This window comes from Microtus ochrogaster, assembly GCF_000317375.1.
Source record: "Microtus ochrogaster isolate Prairie Vole_2 chromosome 14 unlocalized genomic scaffold, MicOch1.0 chr14_random_1, whole genome shotgun sequence".
In the NCBI taxonomy this organism is placed as follows: domain Eukaryota; kingdom Metazoa; phylum Chordata; class Mammalia; order Rodentia; family Cricetidae; genus Microtus; species Microtus ochrogaster.
Window position 1 is genome coordinate 16,537,272 of NW_004949096.1, and position 19,437 is coordinate 16,556,708.

At 41.0% G+C, this 19,437-nt stretch overlaps 1 protein-coding gene across 1 annotated transcript in view; it reads left to right on the plus strand.

The window, feature by feature from the left end:
• The window catches only part of Hsd17b12 (hydroxysteroid 17-beta dehydrogenase 12), a 146,412-nt gene that overhangs the window by 114,655 nt on the left and 12,320 nt on the right, over window positions 1-19,437 (plus strand). The window contains exon 7 of the mRNA XM_005364118.2: window positions 12,853-12,887. Within this exon, the coding sequence (XP_005364175.1) occupies window positions 12,853-12,887 (35 nt within the window). The remainder of the gene's footprint in view (window positions 1-12,852; window positions 12,888-19,437) is intronic.

Below are 19,437 nucleotides of genomic sequence, written 5' to 3' on the forward strand. Positions count from 1 at the left end.
AAAAAAAAAAAAAAAAAAAGACCCCAAACCTGCTCATCTTAGTTTGCTTTCCAACACCCTAACAATTCTCACGTGTCTTCTGTGCACATTCACCATGATAGGTACCAGGACTGACTGGAAAACCTTGTTTAGGTTAAAGGCTGATTGACCTGAGCCACTTGCTCATGCTGATTTGTTTCCATCCAGACGTATGTAGTAGTTCACTGCTGTATAGGAAGTCCAAATTGGTTAGCCTGTTAGCTCAGGCTTCTTACTAACTAATTCTTACATCTTAAATTGGCCCATTATTCTTACCTATGTTAGCCATGTGGCTTGGTACCTTTTTCAGCGAGGCATTCTCATCTTGCTTCCTCTGCGTCTGAGTGACAGTTGCAGACTGAGCTTTCCTCTTCCCAGAATTCTCCTGTTCTCGTCACCCCACCTCTACTTCCTGCCTGGTCGCTCCACCTCTACTTCCTGCCTGGTCGCTCCACCTATACTTCCTGCCTGGCTACTGGCTAATCAGTGTTTTGTAAAATATAAGTGACAAATCTACAAAGTACAAGACCATTGTCCCATAGCAAGAAACCAATGAGAGTAGTTTTTATTAGCTGTCCATAATAACCAACCAGGATTGCCTGGCATGGTGGCAAATGTCTTTCATCTCAGCACTAAGACAGAGGCAGGCAGAGCTCTGTGAGTTCGAGTACAACCTGGTCTACCTAGTGAGTTCTATGCCAGCCAGCGCTACATAGTGAGAACATGTCTCAAAAACAAAACAAAATAAGTATAACAAAGATATCCAGCCTGGGGCTGAGTGATGGTGGTTACTCATTTAATCCCAGTACTCAGAGTCAGAGGCAAGTGGATCTCTGTGACTTCGAGGACAGCCTGGTCTACAACGTGAGTTCCAGGACAGCCAGGGCTGTTACACAGAGAAACCCTGTCTTGATAAACAAAAACAAAAAGATATCCATCCTGGTTATCAACATAACATAACATAACATAACATAACATAACATAACATAACATAACATAACATAACATAACATAACATAACATAGTCTTATTGAAAATGAATGAAATTTATGCCCTGGCAATGCAGAAGCAGGCACGGTCAGCCTGTATATGGCGGTTCTGTTGAACTTGTCTGTATTGGGTTTCATGTTCTAAGTTGATGAGGATGACTGGCTAGGTCTCTTCCTCAGGAGCGTACCAGTTCTCATTAGAGATGGTTGTGAGCCACCATGTGGTTGCTGGGAATTGAACTCAGAACCTCTGGAAGAGGAGGCATGCTCTTACTTCTGAGCCATCTTTCCATATTACTCAGTGTGTAACACAAGATTACACTACAACTCTGCCGAAGGATCAGTAGAAAGAGAGTATAAACACCTAAGTTCTGCTCTAACAGAAACAGTGGAGGTTCCTACTGAGTCACAAACCAAATGAGGGGCAGTGTTGCCAGAGGCTGAAGTCCCATGAGTCACGGTGTCAGACACCTTAAATCTGAACATTCTTGTAGAAAGCCACTACACTTTGAATAACTCATATATATACTAGTTTAGGTAAGGAAATAAAAAATAGTTTGAGTCAGAACTATTCAAAGTGAAAAGATAAATATAAGTAAGAATTAAATGTTTCACTTTGTGGTGGGAAAAACTTAGTGTTTTTCTCTATTCTGAATTTTCGAGAAAAACTATCTCCATGTCTTCATATCCCAAGAGAAACAAGCAATGACCCTCACATGACAGGTTTTAAGTCCAAGAACCTAGTACTATTACACCTGGCCTGACTTTTCATGTATGACTGTGATTTCCCCGTGTAATGTAAATGGTTAGATGTGTTAATTCAGTGTTTACAGATAAAGAATGTTGGTTTATTACTTAAAAGATCACTCAATGTATTATGTGGCAAAATGGCAAACATTTTTGTTCGATACTACACTGTATCTTTTCCCTTGTTATGATCAAGGGTCCTTCCCCCACTCCTGTGTGTGGTGTGGTGTGGTGTGGTGTGGTGTGGTGTGGTGTGGTGTGGTGTGGTGTGGTGTGGTGTGGTGTGTGTGTGTGTGCGTGCGTGCACACGCGCGCAGGTTGACTTTTATATAAACTGAAGTTTAAGCACACAGATGATTAACCAGTGGAGATGTGAGTAGATGAAGACCAAGAACCATATTTGTCAAACTGGTGCTTTTGCCAATAGGAATATATTAAATAGTTTTAAGGGCATTTTCTTTACCAGATTCATATAAATGTTCATTCTTTAACAACCTCTCTAGGATTTCAGTATAACTAAGGAACTACCATTTTTAGCCAGTTTAGTCTTGGGGTAAATTACTCTTCACTTTACTTTTCATCTGTAAATTGGAGATGATATTTCTTTACCTCAGTGACTTGTTTGAATGAAACAAGGTAATATCTCTAAAACTCAGAGTTGGGGATGTAGAGTGCTTGCTTAGTAGGCACAAAGCCCTGGGTTCAGTCCTTAGAACTTCATAAAACTAGATATGCTTGTGTGTACCTTAGGAAACAGAATGAAAGGTAGGAGGACCAGAAATTGGAGGTCATTCTTGGCCAGGTTGAACTACATGAGACCCTGGAGAGAAGGTCAAAGAGGAATAAAGAGTTAGACAGACAGACAGACAGACAGACAGACAGACAGACAGACAGACAGAAGGGGTGGGAAAGAAAGGAGAGCTAGAGAGAACCTAAAAATGTTATTATTGCTATTAAACTCAAAACTGATACTAATTGTTAAATACATGCAATAATGGTCTTTTTTTTTTTAAGAAAACAAAGGTTTTAAATAGAAATTAATATAAGACTCTTCCATCCTTTCTTCTTAGTTTTTTTAGACACGATTTCTCAGTGAAACAGTTTTGACTGTCCTGGAACTTGATGTGTAGACAGATTGGCCTTGAACTCACTGAGATCTGCCTGCCTCTGCTCCCCAAGTGCTGGGTTTCCTTTTAAAATGAATGGTATTGCTGCTGTTCTGATTTTTTTTTATAGTGCTTGAAACTAATGACTGTGAAGGCAGTGTGAGGTGTTTCACAGTATGCTGTCCTAAGTTAATGAGAAAGCCTTGTGTGAGTGCTTAAGCTTTATGTTGTAGAATTCTTAGTTCCAGCTATGGGCTTGTCTGCTTGACTTGTTCCACCCAGTCAGCTGTGTAGGGTTTTATTCTGGATCCCCATCTTTTCTCTTGTAGTCCTGCTTGCTAACACTTCGTTGGTGACACTGCTTTAAGATGCTGGCCTCCTGTTTCCCACACCATGAAGTTTTTGGCTGGCCACCTGTAGAATACTAACGATAATAGGCCAAGGTTCTGCCCTTAATTCTGGAGCTTGTTCTACTCCGTGGCCACAGACTGTGTCCTTCACACAGTTTCCTAGCACATATCAGCATGTGATCCATCTCATCCTTGCTTAAAGACCAAACAGTGCTTGCATGTGTCATGGATAAAATAGCACAAATTTAACCGCCCTGCAAAGTGTCTAGCCCATTTTTTAAAATGATGACAAACACCAGGGGTCCTACCTGTTAATCCTAGGACTTGTGCTCCTACCCTGTGGGAGTAGGTCAGGTGATTGTAAAAATCATGTAAGCCCTGCATTATAATAGTAAATTAATCCTGAACTCAAAAGAATTTCAGGTTATCGCTGGATTAAGAGATGATCCAGGCGAATATTGGGGAAGAAATATCAACCGGAGCAGCTGTGGTCACACACCCCTCGTGTTTAATAGTAAACAGCTCTCCCAGGCTATTTTTGAAGTATTATTTTGGGGTGTGTGTGTGTGTGTGTGTGTGTGCCCATGTGCCCATCCCTGCCTGAGTTTATGTGTACTCCATGAATGCAGGAACCCATAGAAGCCAGAAGAGGTTGTTGGATTCTCTGCACTGGATGGTTGTAAACCACCATGTAGGGGCTGAGAACCAAACCTAGGTCTTCTGCAAGAGCAGTAAGTGGTCTCAACCACTGAGCCCTCTCTCAGTCCTGGTTGCTTCTTCTTTAAATCTTGTTCCATGACTTGGGTGTTTTTCCATGTGGCTCACTTCATTAGTCTTTAAAGTTTTGTTGCTTGCTCTTCCAGTACTGCTCTCAGATCCTTTAGGGATTAAATTTAGCCTTGTTTTTGTTCCCTGTATAGCAGGTAAGTGGTAGAAATTCTTGAGAGGTAGCCTGTATGGCAGATAAATCAGACTTGAAGAGAAGTCCTACCAGGTAGTGTTTCCCCCAGTTTCCGATGTTCTGTGACTAAAATCTTGAGTAAACCTCATCAGAACAATGACTTTCATTCCAAATATAGGTGAATTAGGAACAGACGTGAGGATATTGAGCCTGCCTTATGTCAAATAGTTCCTGTTTTGTGCCTGGTGGGATTTCCTTCCCTAAATATGGGGAGTTTACAAATGAAATTGTTCAACTGCTATTGATTACTGCCTGGAAAATGGGAGTGGAGCCACAGCTCCAGACTCCGGCAAATGGAAGGCTAGCTTCTGACTGTATGGGATTCTACAGCAATCCATAGGCAAAACTCATCCTGTTTGTACCGCTTCTTTCTGTTATTTTCACTATCTCCCATTTGAGGTTCTCTTCCTCTTTCAAACTGTACTTGTCCTTAATTCTTGAAGTCATCGTCTTAGGACCTCAAGAAAAGATGGACACTTCTCTCCTTTCCAGATGAGCACTGTCCACATGATAAACCTTAACTCCTCACAGTCCCTGCGTAAGGAAGGCAAAACATTCCTTCCTATGGTCCTCACCCCTGAAGCTCCTACAGGCCTTGGTAAATACAGTAAAAGCTAGAAAATCAAGGCTTCCATCCTCACAGAGGGAATATTCTAACCTTCGTAATTACCTTCCTTAGAACAGAGAAGAAGATGTATGGTGCTATAGCCCAGGTAAAATTCATGAACACCTCCACTTGAGTAAAGACTATTGCATTTTGCTATTTACTTTGTTGAGGAATAGAAAGGAGCAGTCTCAAGTCAAGAATAGAAAGTCGGCTGTTCCTTTGTCAAACACTCAACCACTGTGTGTCTGGAGTGGCAGGGACCTCTGTTTCTTCTAGACTATTAAGCTTGGAGTCACGTGGGCCCATGGCACACTGCATGGCTTCTCTTCCCTCTGCAGTTCTCCTTGTGGAGCTGTTTGCATGTGAACTTTGGCACTGTGAACATTGGCACTAGTCATGCTTGTTCCCTGCCTTACGCTAAGCAGTTCACAGCTGATGTTTTCTCTACAAACAGATGAATGCAATTAAACATTAAAGCTTCTAGTTTTTTAAAGAATCACACTAAGTCTAAGTGTGACGTTCCAGTGGTGAACAAGGGTCAGTTGAAGTAAAAATTTCTTAGGTCAGAGGTTACAGGCAATGGGTGGTCTGTGACTGGATATGGCTACCAGCATGTTTTGGTTGATTCAGTTTCCAAAAGCAGAAAGCTTCACGTTCAGATTTATAGCTTCTCTTGGGAAAAATCTGGAAATCATGTGACACAGACCTCACGAGCTGCGTAGCAGTGAGTATGTGAGCACTTCTGCCTGGCTTCACAGCAGCCCTACTAATCTCTGTTAGTGCTTCTAGATGTCTGAGTGTCAGTGCCCCTCCAGGTGACCCCAGGTCTTCCTGCTACTCAAACTGAGCAGTTGCTTAGTGAACTTGAAGGAACAGAGGGGCTTGGGCCAAATCAACTCCTCTGTCTTAGTCCATTTGCTGCTGGTATAACAAGAAAAATGCCTCCGACTGTGCTGGATCTAAAGAACCAACATATATTTCTCACATTGGAAGGGTGAAAAGTTCAGGATCGAGGTGCTCATAGAGTCAGTGTCTGAAGAGGACCCATTCCTCATTGCTGGTGCTCTCCTCCTGTGTCCTCACATGGTGGTGAAGGGGAAGTAAACAGGTTTCATCAGATCTCTGTCCCCATCGTGATGAGATTGTCCTCATGATGTGATTAATCTGCCCGAAGCACCCACCTTTAGTGTACTGTTGGGGTTTCCACCTATGAACTTTGTGGAGACACAAGCATTCTTATGATTCTCAAATAGAACCTTGAGGAGTGGCGCTCTCTCTCTCTCTCTCTCTCTCTCTCTCTCTCTCTCTCTCTCTCTCTCAGGTGAGTGCTGTCAAAACAGCATTGCCTGAACTGCCACTCCCGTCAGAGTCCTTTACACTCCTTTGAGAAGCTGTTTTCTCCATGCCACCATGTCTTCATGGTAGGCCAGTTACCAGAAGCACCTAATGCTGTGCCCTGCCCACGATGTAAATGTTTGGATGAGTGGTCAAAAGGTGGAAAGCACCAAATCATTCATGTTCTTTCTTACATGTGGATGTGCCTCAAGCAGGTAACACAGTACCAGTAGGGGGAGCCTCGTATTCGTTTGGAAATCTATGAGAGTTTTGTTCCTCAGTTTAATTGTATTTAATTTAGGAATTTGCTAGAAATGTATCCTGATATTCTCCCATATAACATTAGGAAATTAATTAATAAATAAATTAATAAATAAGTAGATTGTGTACTTCAACACTGATTTCCCCCCATTTGAGGCTTTTCTGGATGAAGATATTCCAAGTTAATAGTGAGAGTCTTAATTCATCTTGAATCTCCCTGATACTTTAAATATTCAGATTTCTGGTACATTTAGCCTTTAGGGATGACTGCCTCAGACACAGTGGAGGCCGAGTATTTCCAAACTGCAGGACAGCACTTCTTCCAAACATGAAGACACCCTTGTAGATTGATTTTTGAGGTTCTCTTTAGCTCTTAGTGAACCTAGTTCATAGGGAAATGCCTTTCATATGGGAGTATCTTGAACTTTAGGAATTGTTTTCTCCTTTCAACATCTGTCATTTTTAAGAAGTTGTCACCTTGTTTGGAGGTGGGGGAGATAATAGAAGTGCCAGGCAGTGGTGGCACATGCCTTTATCCCAGCACTTGGGAGGCAGAGGCAGGTGGATCTCTGTGAGTTCGAGGCCAGCCTGGTCTACAAAGTGAGTTCCAGGACAGGCTCCAAGGCTATGCAGAGAAACTCTTGTGTAACCCTCCCTGACCAAAAAAAAAAACAAAAAACAAAAAAAGAAGTACTTAGGATATTCAAGTATTGTACCTTGGGAAACACCAAGTGATACTCCGCCCAGTCTTTATAATCTTTGTTGAGAATGCATGAATTAGGGCTTTAGGTTTGGCATTGTTAACAAGCAACTCTCTTCTGAGAAGTTTTTTTTCCATTTTGTTATATTATTTTAATGTAGAGCCAAGTAGGATTTGTTGGACAGGGGAAAAACTCTATTTACGGCCTGGGGCAGCATTTCAGACTAAGAATTCTGAACTTTCTCAAAGACTTAAGCACCAAGAAAAGGCAAAATCAAATGATACTGAGGGATGGCAGAGTGCTCTAAAAACTGTATCTAATTAAGCTTTTCACCCCCTGTGCAGTAAATACTCTGTTAGTTATACAGGTGAGATTCTAAGAATTTCTAATTAAGCTGTGTTCTCACTTCCTCACCTCCATGGAGCTCAGATTATACAGTTTGCCAAAGGAAGTGTGTGTTATGTCATTTCTGATGTGGTTTCCAGTAGAGTTCTCATCTCCATTTCTCAAAGTGTGGGGCGGGGCTTGTAGATCATTATTGTTAATTCACAACCTGTACTTTGATTTTTTTAAAGTTGCTCCTTTTTCACTTGAACACTTGTTTCAGAGTTTTGTATATAAGAAACTGTTTCCTTCTGAATTGTACAGGTCCATCTCTCAGTTCCCTAAATCCAGATTGATTAATTTAAGCAGGTTTCTTTGGAGTTAGAGTTAGGGCAGAGGTGAACAAAGTGGCCATTGGAGATGTCCTAATGTTGCTCATGAAAAGCCTGGATTCATGAAGCTGGGCCTATATTATGGGTAACTTGTTCTACTTTATTCCACAGTCACATGTAGTAGTGACACAGATTTTATTAAATCAAGTGTCTTAAATTTGATTGGTCTTTTTCTTGAGATAGGACCCTGTTATGTAGCTTGGGCTGCCCTGGAATTTGGTGTAGGCCAGGCTATCCTCGAACTCAAGATTGTGACTCAGCATCTTGAGCACTGTGATTAAAGGCCTGCACAGCATTGCCTGGATCCTTGGGTTCTATTATAGTCTTTTCCCTAGAGCCTTTGAGCACTATAGGAGTGTTGGGACACACGACCAAGTACCAGAAGCTGCCTAATATGTGTATTATATCAATTTGTATACCAGAGTGGGAACACCGAGACAGCCACCTGGGCATGTATTTCCTTCAGCAGCAGGGAGTGCTGCTGTTGAAATAAAAGGAAAAATACTCAGATTAGGCTTTGACAGTTTTGTTTCTGTTTTTTTTTTCCCCTCTAGAAGTAAGGGAAAAAAAGAAATAAGATTGTGAGAACTTTACTAATTATAAAAGCACTGCAAGATTGTTGCCAAAAATATTTGAAAGCTATATGAACACTAAGAAGAAAATAAATCCTGTGTAATCCTGGCCACAGATGGCTATATTTTAATACATTGTCAAGGATTTTTCTAGGCCAACAAGTTAATTTTAGAGTTATGTATTTCAACTAAATGATTCAATAATTGTGATTTTGTATGGGGTAAATAAACTTCATATTTCTTTCCTAGCCTGATTATGCATATGTGTACCAGTAAATATTTTACTCTTGAAAATGTGGTTTCCTCCCATGAATTCTAGTTTAAGCTGTTGTGAAGCCCTTCATGTATCTATGTACATTTATGTACTGTGTGCCACTTATGAAGTGATACTAGAGCTACATGTGAGACAATGTATATTAACTTTTTAGGTTTTAAAGTGTCTTTGTCTTATTTTAGTAGTGTGGACTAGTGAAAACATTACTGTAAATGTTTATGTGTAATTATGAAACATTTGTGTTTTCCTGCAGTCTTTGAAGTTCTCCTTATTATAAAAGTTCTTTTTGTGATGACTTCTGTCTTTGGGGAAAACTGTGTGTTGCTTTTCTGTTGTTGTGATATGACACAGTGATGGGAGGCAGCGTGTAGAAGAAGGAGTTTGTTTGGGCTTGTGGTTCCAGAGGAGTAAGAGGCCATCGTGGTGGGAAAGCATGGCATCAAGTTGCACCCTGAACCCCACCCAGAGCCAACTGGAAATAACACGAGTATTTAAGCCCTCAAAGCTGCTTCCTGTGACATGCTTCCTCCAAGGCTGCATGCACCTCCTAAGCCTCCTTAAAGAATAGCACCAACTGGGGAGCAAGTATTCAAATACAGAGCCTGTGGGGGACATTCTCATTCCAACCACCATAGAATGGAGTTAAAATTACTTGCTGTGCATTTGTTGAGGCAACCTCAAGGGAAAAGAAAAAAGGCTGGAAGTCACATTTATTATTACTATGTACCTAATATTCTTAACCACTGAGCTTACAGTTGTGATAACATCATTTTAGAAATATGTAAGGAGAAACAACAGACTTCCTGGCACAGTGATTATCACCTGCAGATGGTCTAAAATCAGCATATTGAATTAGCTACAGAAACACCCTGTGAGCTGTGAAGTAGAGTGCAGATGCACGGCGAAATTTCATAAAAATACTTGGTATATGGGTATAGATACCCTTATATTAAGACACTAGTCAATAAATGCAAAGTAAAATGAGACTTAACAACTTAAAATTCCTATGTAATTGTGATGTTAGAGAGAATTTAGTGTGAACATAGTGAAGTCTGTCTACTTATTTGTTGAATATTTTTAAATGATTTGTATATATGTGCTCAAGAAAAGAAGGCCTGGAGTTGGATTTATCCCTTAGAGTCTGATTGGCAGGAAAGGTAATGTCAGAGCTTCAGTTGGTTTTATAAAAGCATGAAGTGTTCAAATTAACTTTTCTGTAACTTTTCAGTGTTAATGATGTTTGACTTTTTTTTCTCATGAACTTCCATAATCTCTAAACTCTACCTGGCTCCTAGCTGTAGTTGCTCCCTTTTCTAAGCCCCAGTGCCCTGTCTGCTCTAGGAGTATCCTGCTGTGGGTCTTGAGTTCCTCTCACCCATCTGGTGACTGCAGAGGAAAGAGAAGGACAGCTCCTTACTCTCTAGTGTTGCTCCAGCCCTCAGTTGATATGCAGAGAATATTTTCAGTGTCTTTATCTCCTGGGTTTTGTAAAGTTGCATCAAGAGTACTTTGTGATTTTAGTTCTCCTAAAACTATGAATTGGCAAAATTCTTCTGCTTTGAGTGTTCAAGTTTTGTTTGTCTGTTTTGGGTAAATATAGAGTTTTAATCATCACTACAACCTAATCTTAGAATTATTCAACTATCCAGAGGAGATCTCAAATGAAATATTTTAAAATACCGAAAGAAATGTCTAGAAACTTTTGTATGGTCAGTTGAAATGGATGACCTTGAAATGTGTTTCTGACCTTGGTTCTAAACTATGGGGCATGTAATGCTTAGGGGTAGCACTGGGTGCTAAAGGGTAGTGTAGTGTGATTGTGGGGGACACCAGTGTCCCTTCAGAGGTATTTGGTGTGTTGCTTGTGGGGTCTCGCATGCACGCGCGTGCACACACACATACACATCTTTACTTTAAGTCAAGAATGTAATACCATATGGTGTATTTAAATCTTCATTTAACGTATTAGGACTTCAGAGAAGAAGAACGTAGCTTAGAATCACACTGTCATAAGAAGGGCTGGAATTAGGGCCTGAGTGCACAGTTGCCTTAACATTCTTTGGTTATGTATTAAATAGCTGTTGTTTGCCTCTGGAAAGGCAAATCTCGGGAAAAACATGAGCAAAGTTAAAATTCATATTTAACCTGAAAAGGAAAGAGAAAGTAACTGTGTTGGAAAGACAAACTCTGAAGTCAACCTTTACTTTGACTTGGTTCTAGTTTGAAGCCCAGTAGGGACATTTTGAATTGGGTCAAAGAAATTGAGAAAATTGGAGAGGATTGTCTTTTCAAAACTGTAAAATATTTAATCTTTTGCTTGCGGAACTATTTTTTGGGGAAGGAGTCATGAAATGTTAACACTGATCAGTCTTTACCAACGTAAATGGTCAATCTTGGTAGTTAGAGTTTTAGCTAAAAGACTGGGTACCTAGGGCAGTAGTATATACCGGCTTAACATGGGAAAAGGGCCTCAAGGTTCATGCCTGTACTGCAAAACAAACAAAAGAGAATATTGGATAAGTCTTGTAACAGATGCATTCACAACATAAACAGAATCAAAATGGGTTTTCGGGTTCAGAGCAAGTTAAAATCAGGGTGCTTAGTGGAACGGGTGCTGAGAGTGCTACCCAGTAGCTCCTCTGTCCCTAGAGATCCTTAGCCTGTCACCCTACCACGTATGGCATTCACTCTGATGTCATGATGACTCCTTCCCTTCATCCACTTTCTACATATAAAGAAGAGGAAAAGATGGCAGAGAAGACAACCTATTTTCCTTTTCTGAGTCCATGACCAAGACGTTGTTTGTCCTACTTCTTATAAAGTAGTTATAAGCCACATGCAGTTGTCAGAGAAATTGTAAACATGTTTTTTATGGGAGCCACCAAGAGTGGCTCTGAAACTTTATCTGCAGTCTAATAAGGAAAGAGCAAATGCTGGAAGACAGCTAAAAGTTAAGGAGGGAACACGGGAAGCTCTTGTCTATACTTGGTTTACAGTTTCTCCTTTTGCACCTGGACCAGAAGATTTGGTCAGATCTTTCTTTCTGTTGAAATGTTTCCCCTAAACTCTGAAGCCAGTCCTTGCTCTGAAGTTGGTGACGGTCAGTCCATTTTCTGATGTGGTGAGAGCTTGAGTGCTGTCGCTGAGCGCTGACCAGACCGGAGCTGACCTTTGTACGTCCACATTGCACACTCTGCAGAAAGTCTTCATGGACTTTTCTTCAGAGTCTTTTATCAATAGGCTGTCATTTTTAATTGGTGCATGATATTGCTCAATATAAACGGCTTAAAATGTCTATGCTTGCCAAGCATTTCAGCTTCTTGTGTTGCTTAGAAAACCAGCACAAGGTGAGTCAGGACTTGATTAACTGTGAGGTCATCCTGACAAAGATTGCACTTCAAACTTTTCTTGAAGAATAATATCCCCAAACAGTTCAGTTGTAGCCTATCTCATCGTTGTGTATATTTGGCCAGTAATTATGAAGTTGCTAAACTGCACATATCACCTTTTCATTGTTGATTATTACAGACCACAAATGGTTAAAGTTACCGATTTTTTTGCTCACAGCTAGCTGGACCTCAAGGAAAAAAAGAATGCACTTACTATTTGCCAAATTTGCTATCGTTCGCCTCCATAAAGCCTTTTTTGATCAGAAAAGATCGAATTAAGATTTGAGGTCTTGCCGGGCAGTGGTGGCGCACGCCTGTAATCCCAGCACTTGGGAGGCAGAGGCAGGTGGATCTCTGTGAGTTCGAGGCCAGCCTGGTCTACCAAGGGAGTTCCAGGACAGGCTCCAAAGCTACAGAGAAACCCAGTCTCGAAAAACCAAAAAAAAAAAAAGATTTGAGGTCTTAATATTAGAAAGCCTAAGTCATCTTGGTAGGTGAAATGTTACATGTGATAATATTCATTCTCTTCTGGGATGGACGTAAGAGATGTCCACATACTACAGAGTCTTTGTTATTTGAAGGTTCCCATGCCAGCCTTACTTTTCAGACAAGGCTTAATCTTGCCACGTTCACAGAGAACTTTCTCGGTGTGCTCTCCTTATGTACTCCTAGCATAGTAAAATTAAATGGCATGTATAAAATAAGCTTCTCTCTTTAGAGTGATGGGTGGATTCGTGATTCCCTTCTCTTTGGTGTGGGCAGGTGTCCTTCACTCCTTTGTTGCTTGTGTCCTCAGCCATCATGAATGTTTTGTTTTGTCTTGCAGGTGACACGCTTGGTGCTGCCTGGAATGGTAGAAAGGTGAGTCACACGCTCGCACACAAACACTGTGGATGCAGAGCTCATTATTATTTATAGGGAGTACCCTTTCTTTGAGAATTTCATTAAAGTGACTAATGAACCCAACTCTGTCTTAGCACCAGGCAAGTCACACCGTGGAGCATGAGTCATTGGTGGAGGAGGCCTTTTCCACTAGACTTTGTTATTTCCCTCTCTAGGGTTGCGGTGGTTCCTTTAGATCAGGATTAAAAAGCCAGCCTGAGTCACCATCACTAACTCAATTGCCTGCTATTCTGAGGGGGTGGATAGAGTTCCTGGGATATTCCCGGGAATGCCTCCTTAAAGCTGTAGCCACTTAGAGCCTAAATTGGTAGAGTATCCTGAAGTAAGATACATTCCTCTGGTATTTCCAGAGAGGGAGTGGACACCGGAGGGACAAAGCATGGTGGAAAGTGACCAGATATCCCACTGACACTTAGAGGAAAAAGCAAAGTCCCCTATTACTAATGTTTCAGTTGGAATTGGAGAATTCCCTAAATGTCTGCACTTTTGTTGAGAAATGGGTGGTTGCATTTTCACATGTGAGATAGATGGCACTGAGTGTAAAATTTAACTCTCTTTCCTTGTCACAGGAATCTAAATGTTGGCCTAGGCATTCAAAGAGAACCTGCTGAAGAGAGCTGGGTTTGACTGTTGGGCCAGCTTGTCATTTTATTTTAGCACTTCGTCAAAGCTTTGACAGGGGAGGAATGAAACTAGGATCCACTTCTGTTAAAAGACCAGATGCCGGCTGGTGGTGGTGCACGCCTTTAATCCCAGCACTTGGGAGGTGGAGGCAGGTAGATCTCTGTGAGTTCAAGGCCAGCCTGTCCTGCAGAGTGAGTTCCAGGACTGCCAGGACTACACAGAGAAACCCCATCTCAAAAAACACACAGAAAAAGACTAGCAAGTATATGCATATCAAATCCTTCCATATGTTGTGCCGCATTCCACCTTGTGGGTGAGGAAACACTGTTTAGGAGTCCATTTGTTGATCACGTACAGTGCGGTGACTAGTTAAGAAACTGTTTAATTCTGTTTTAATGTACTGATTTGTATATTCTAATTGTCTTATTTTAGTAAGGTTTCCCTTTAAAGCCTTCAAGCTGAGTATTGACCGACAGTGGGGCATGCTTCCAAAGATAGGACATGAAAATGACAGTGATCAAACCATACCAGAACTCTAAGAGGGACAGAGTAGAATCCAATAAGTGAAATTTGAGCCACTGTCTTAATCTGAGTTTTAACATCTGCAATGGCACTATAAAGAAATCTTTGGACTTGGAGTAGGGTTTGGTTATACAGCATTTGCCTAGCATGCCTTGGGGTCCATCTCCAACACCAAAAAACAAAATAAGGACATCAAAGTTGTGTGCCACAAAAGTGTTATGAAAGAATTTTTTAAAGTACACTGTAAAAACTATATAAAGGGAAGTCGTGCCAGGCGGTGGTGGTGCACGCCTTTAATCCCAGCACTTGGGAGGCAGAGGCAGGCGGATCTCTGTGAGTTCGAGACCAGCCTGGTCTACAAGAGCTAGTTCCAGGACAGGCTCCAAAGCCACAGAGAAACCCTGTCTCGAAAAACCAAAAAAAAAAAAAGGAAGTCGTGGCTCTGAAGTCATTTCCTGGAGCAGAAAGTCTTGTATCCATATATGGCAAGCCCAGATCATTGTATTAATTGAAAGTAATTCCACCCTGTTTAGGTCTGCAGAAGGTGAGGACTCAGTGATACGAGGTGCCATGAAGCACATGAAGCAGAGGCAGATCTAGAGACTGATCTAGAGATCTAGGGCCATTTCTAGACCTGGCAATGCCACCAATTACAGCTGACATTGGATCTGAAAGACCAGCATGAAGAGGGGAATTCATGTTCATCCAGCAGAGCTTAGCTTGGAAAATCCAAATGAGTTCAATCCTTGCCTTTCAAGAATTCAAGTTGCTTTTATGCTGACGTTGAGAAACCTAGTAGAAAGCCAATAGAAGCTGTGGAAAGCTGGAATCATAGAGGGGGGTGGTGTTTGTGGTGCTGACCAAGGACTAGTTAGACATGTGTAAAGCTTATTAATCAGTACTCTGTGTTAGCACAAGGGACATCCATGTCAAGTGGAGTTTTAGGAGTTAATAGGTATATTAGTCACTATGTTCTGACTGGAGTGATAGATTAACCCCTAACTTTGTAACTTCATGATTTATCATAGTGAAGATTTCTTTTCCCTTATTTTTCTACCTAGTCCATAAAGAATGCCAGGCTCCTTACAAGTGCTCTTACTCAGTGAGAATACCAATCCTATGGAAACCACCATAGGACAGGCCACTTTGGGGAGATGTGAAGAGCAGCTAGAATGGAACGCTGCCCTTTAGAAGGAGCCCTTTGTTGGTGGTTTCTTTGCCCTCTTCCCTTTCGGTGATTCTATCTCTGATGTGTGAGATTTTTCCAAGCCTTAGAACTATAGCCAACCTACTATCAATAAACAAGCATCAATAATCAGACTGACATTATCACCAACACACAGAGAAAGTGCATAATTACATTATCAGGAAACTTGCTCTCTCTACTTCCCTGGAATTACAAACATTGTGTACAGCTGGAGCCAAGAGGTGGTTACCATAACAACTGTGGAAAGGCTAAAAATAGCGTCTTTCATATTGTACTGCTTAAGGTGGAATTATGACATGTTATGGTGTTTTAGGGCAGGTAATTCTTTCATGTGCTAAATGTTTGCAAACTTTCTTCAACAAAGCAATATTTGTATAGTGTAAGCATTTGATTGCTGGTTCTAATTGTATGCCTGACCCCATGTTTCGTGATTCTTTTCTGACATTGAGCTCTGTTTTGATAGTTTCTCTGTGTTCTTAGGAGTTAATTAGAGAACTGTCTACACCAATTTCCGTTTTCCGTCTAAGCTTAGAAAACTCTGTAATGACCCTGCAAGAGTGCACTTCTGTCTTCTCGTGTAGTGGAACTGCAAAGGACTGAGATGGAGTCTGTATCTCACAACTCTGTGACTGGTTAGCAGTCTACACGCACTGGCCTCTGGCTCTCCTCCCTTCTTCCCTCTGCTGCAGGGTGGGGCAATGCTGAGCTCTCCTGAGTCAGGCCAGAATCTGACTTTTTCAAAAGAGACTATTCCTCCACAGCCACAGTGTTCATAGAGGTGACGACAGGGATGCCACAGAGCCTGACAGAATAGTGAGGCATTTATAGAACAAAAGCTTGGCAATTTTTTTTTAATCCAGGTGACAATTAAAGGGAATCTTGGAGGGGTTGGGAATGCCGAAGTCTAAGGGAATTTAGCTGTAAGGAAGCTGTAAATGCAAGATGCTGAATTTTACAGGACCGGACAAGCCTATTGACTGGCTTCTAGGAGGACTAATAAAAAGGAGGTAACTGTGGAGATGAAGAGGTGTGTCTTTAAGTGGAGTTGATTGTTCTGCTGTTTCGGCAGCATTTTAGTTCCTGTAGCTCCTCAGAGGTCTGTAACTCCAAGTCACCATCACAGGATGGCTAGCAAGTAAGCGGCACGGTCAGATACAAATATTAAACCACAGAAAATGTTGCTTCATTTGTTTATCTGATGTCACAACAAGCTAGGAAATGTGTCGAAGTATGGGCAAGACGTTTCTTCAGTAATAGACCTTCAAAGAAATTCTTAATGTCCTTCTATTATTCCCAAGCCTCTAGAAGGTGAGAGATTAACCAGCTTGACTTATGTTTGTCTCTGTGTGCAATTTAGGCGTAGCCTATTTTACCCTTCTGCTTGATGTAACAGAGTTGTCATGAGCCTGGCTGTGCCATGGAAACTGGTTTAACGTCACTAATTCTGCTTAGAAGGATTAGAGCTAGACAAAGTAGTTGATTGTAAAGATGAGGCCCTTATACCCCCTAGTCCCAAATATTCAACCCCATTTCTGCATAAGGAGATACCTTACAGAGATTGTGACAGGGTGTACTAGTGTTTGATTTGGGGTGCAGACAAAATGAAATAGAATAGTTTTTCCCTGGAGGAGAGAGATCTGAATGCTGTTACTGGCAGTCATAGGAAGGTCTTTAGTAGACGAGTATGCATAATCTTAACAGTGTGGCAGATTGGTAGGTGGGGTGCTTTCTCTGCTGTCATTTAGACACAATTATGAGTTGGCTGTGTATTTACTCACATCTAGTGCATTCTCATTTTATACAGTACTTTGACAGTCTTAAATATTTTTGTTGTATTTTAAAATATAAGTACTTTGTTTTTTGTGAAAGTATTTGAAAATTTTGACTTTGTAGCTCTACACACTAGTAATTTTCTTTCTTTCCTACTTTTCCTTTTCTTCTTTTGGGTTTTTATTCACTTTTAACTTATATGTAAGGATATTTTTCCTTCATGTAAGTCTGTACACCACATGTAACAGAAAAGGCATTGATTCTTTAGCTCTGGGGTTACAGATAACTGTGAGCTGCCATGTGAGTTCTGGGAATCGAACTCAGGTTTTTGCAATAATATCCAGTGTGCCAGACCATCTCTTCGGCTCCTACACATTTTCAGTCAGAGTAGAATATTTGAGAAACAAAGATCTTAGTTACCTCAAGAATAGGTAAGTAAAAGAATGATTGCATCATTGTGACATGTTAGGTTGTTGATGTTATTTTATAAAATGGGAGAAGAGCTTTTATTGTCTTTACATGACTTTTTCTCTAATGAAGCCATAGCATGAAATTTTAACCTTTTACCTTCAACCTTACACATCATTTGTGGGTAACAGAATGAAAGATGTGACTGTTGTTCAAGGGTGTGCAGCCGCCCCAGCCAGCATGGTTGTAACAGAACGCCTGGCTCTAAGCAGCGGAGGCAGGCTGCAGCGTCAAGGACAGCATTGCCTGAATCTGCTGCAGACAAGTGTTCTCTCCCTTCCACTGGGTGGTTGAGATGGAGCAGTTCCTGGCTAAAGGTTACTGTGGAGTGATTGTGAGGGTGGAGTTGCTACCCAGGAAGCATGGTTGTCTGAGCAGCTGTAGCCCTGTGCACCCTCCTCATTGGAACCCCACCCATCCTAAAGGCTATGTGTTCTACTAGAAACAGACGTTCCTTGTGTTTCTCAGATTTGTTGGCTTATTTTACATGTGAACTACACATCTGTCTGAATTGTACAGTCCATTCATTTTCAGCATATTCAGAGCTGGACAGCTGTCACCACAGTCTAATTGAGAATATTTTCAACACTGAAATGATAATTTTGAAGATGTAGTTCTTATTCCATTTTTATCCAAAGGACAATCTTTGATTGTAATAAAAGATTCTTTTGCTCCACTTTCATCAAAGGAATTTCTTATAGCTGAAAACACTAGGTGTTTATTGCTAGTTTATTATTTTTATCTAAAAGGCCTGAGTTCTAACTTCTGATTTAAAAAAAAAATCCGTTTTTGCCTTTAAAAAAAAGTTATCAATATAAGGATGATGTACTAATACATTAACCACTTCTAACCTAAAAAATTCTTAATATCATTCTTAAATTTGAAATTTTATTTTTATCACCAAGGTGTTAGTGGGTCTTGCTGCTTAGGAAAGTGTGTGTTACTAATAAGGACTGTTTTATAAACAGTTGACTAGTCTCTGGTGATATGATACATATGAAACAGAGGGCTCAGTCCCTTCAATGGTTGCAGTGGCATCTTGCCTAAAGGCTGACAGATGGAATCGTGACCTTTGAGGATTATTTCTTTTCGGATTTGTGTCCAAAATAACTCGTATATGCCATTTAATCATATTTCCTATGCTGTTTTACATAAAAGGGGTCTTCTCCCTCCCCGAAATAGTGAAAAAACAGGACTTAGGAATAGAAAGCCAGACAGAGGACAACAGCAGGCTGTGTAGAAGGAAAGGAAGCTGAGGTGTGAGCCAGAGGTGGTGGGGTGAGATTTCAGTAGCTAGAGAAGAGAAGCTGGGCTGGGGCCTAGGTCAGCTGCGGAGCACTTTTCTAGCATCCATAAGACCCTGGGTTCCATTCCCAATGTCCCTTTCAGAGAGCAAGTTGGTAGCTAATTTTCATATTCCTAAAGTTATAATTCTACACCTTGCTGAACCTTTATGTGCTTGCTAACAACTGGGGTCTCTAGAACATTGCTTTTCACAAACTGATTTCGTTTATCTGTAGAAACAAATTCCTGATAGGTGCTTGACTTAACTTTCAGTAGTCTCTAAAAGAACAGGAAAAGTTGAACTTCATCTTTTGGCAATATAATATAGTTAATGAAGTACAGAGATGCAGTTTTCAAGGTAGCTCTTTGTCCTATTACTCACAGCCTAGGGAATTCATAAAGTTGTCACCTTTGCTATAAAGAGGTGTATGAAATACTTGATTTGTGTGGGAACAAAAGTAGGCTTTGCTGTCTAGCAACTCAAGACTGTTGAGAGGGAAGTGTTTACACATACACAATGGACTGTTGCAGTGTGACAGTATGTCAGAGCAGAGGTGTCTGTGTGGGTGTCAGTTTGCTTTTGCTCTGCTGGGATTGACTGTGGTGCCTTGCATGCTAGGCAAACATTCCACC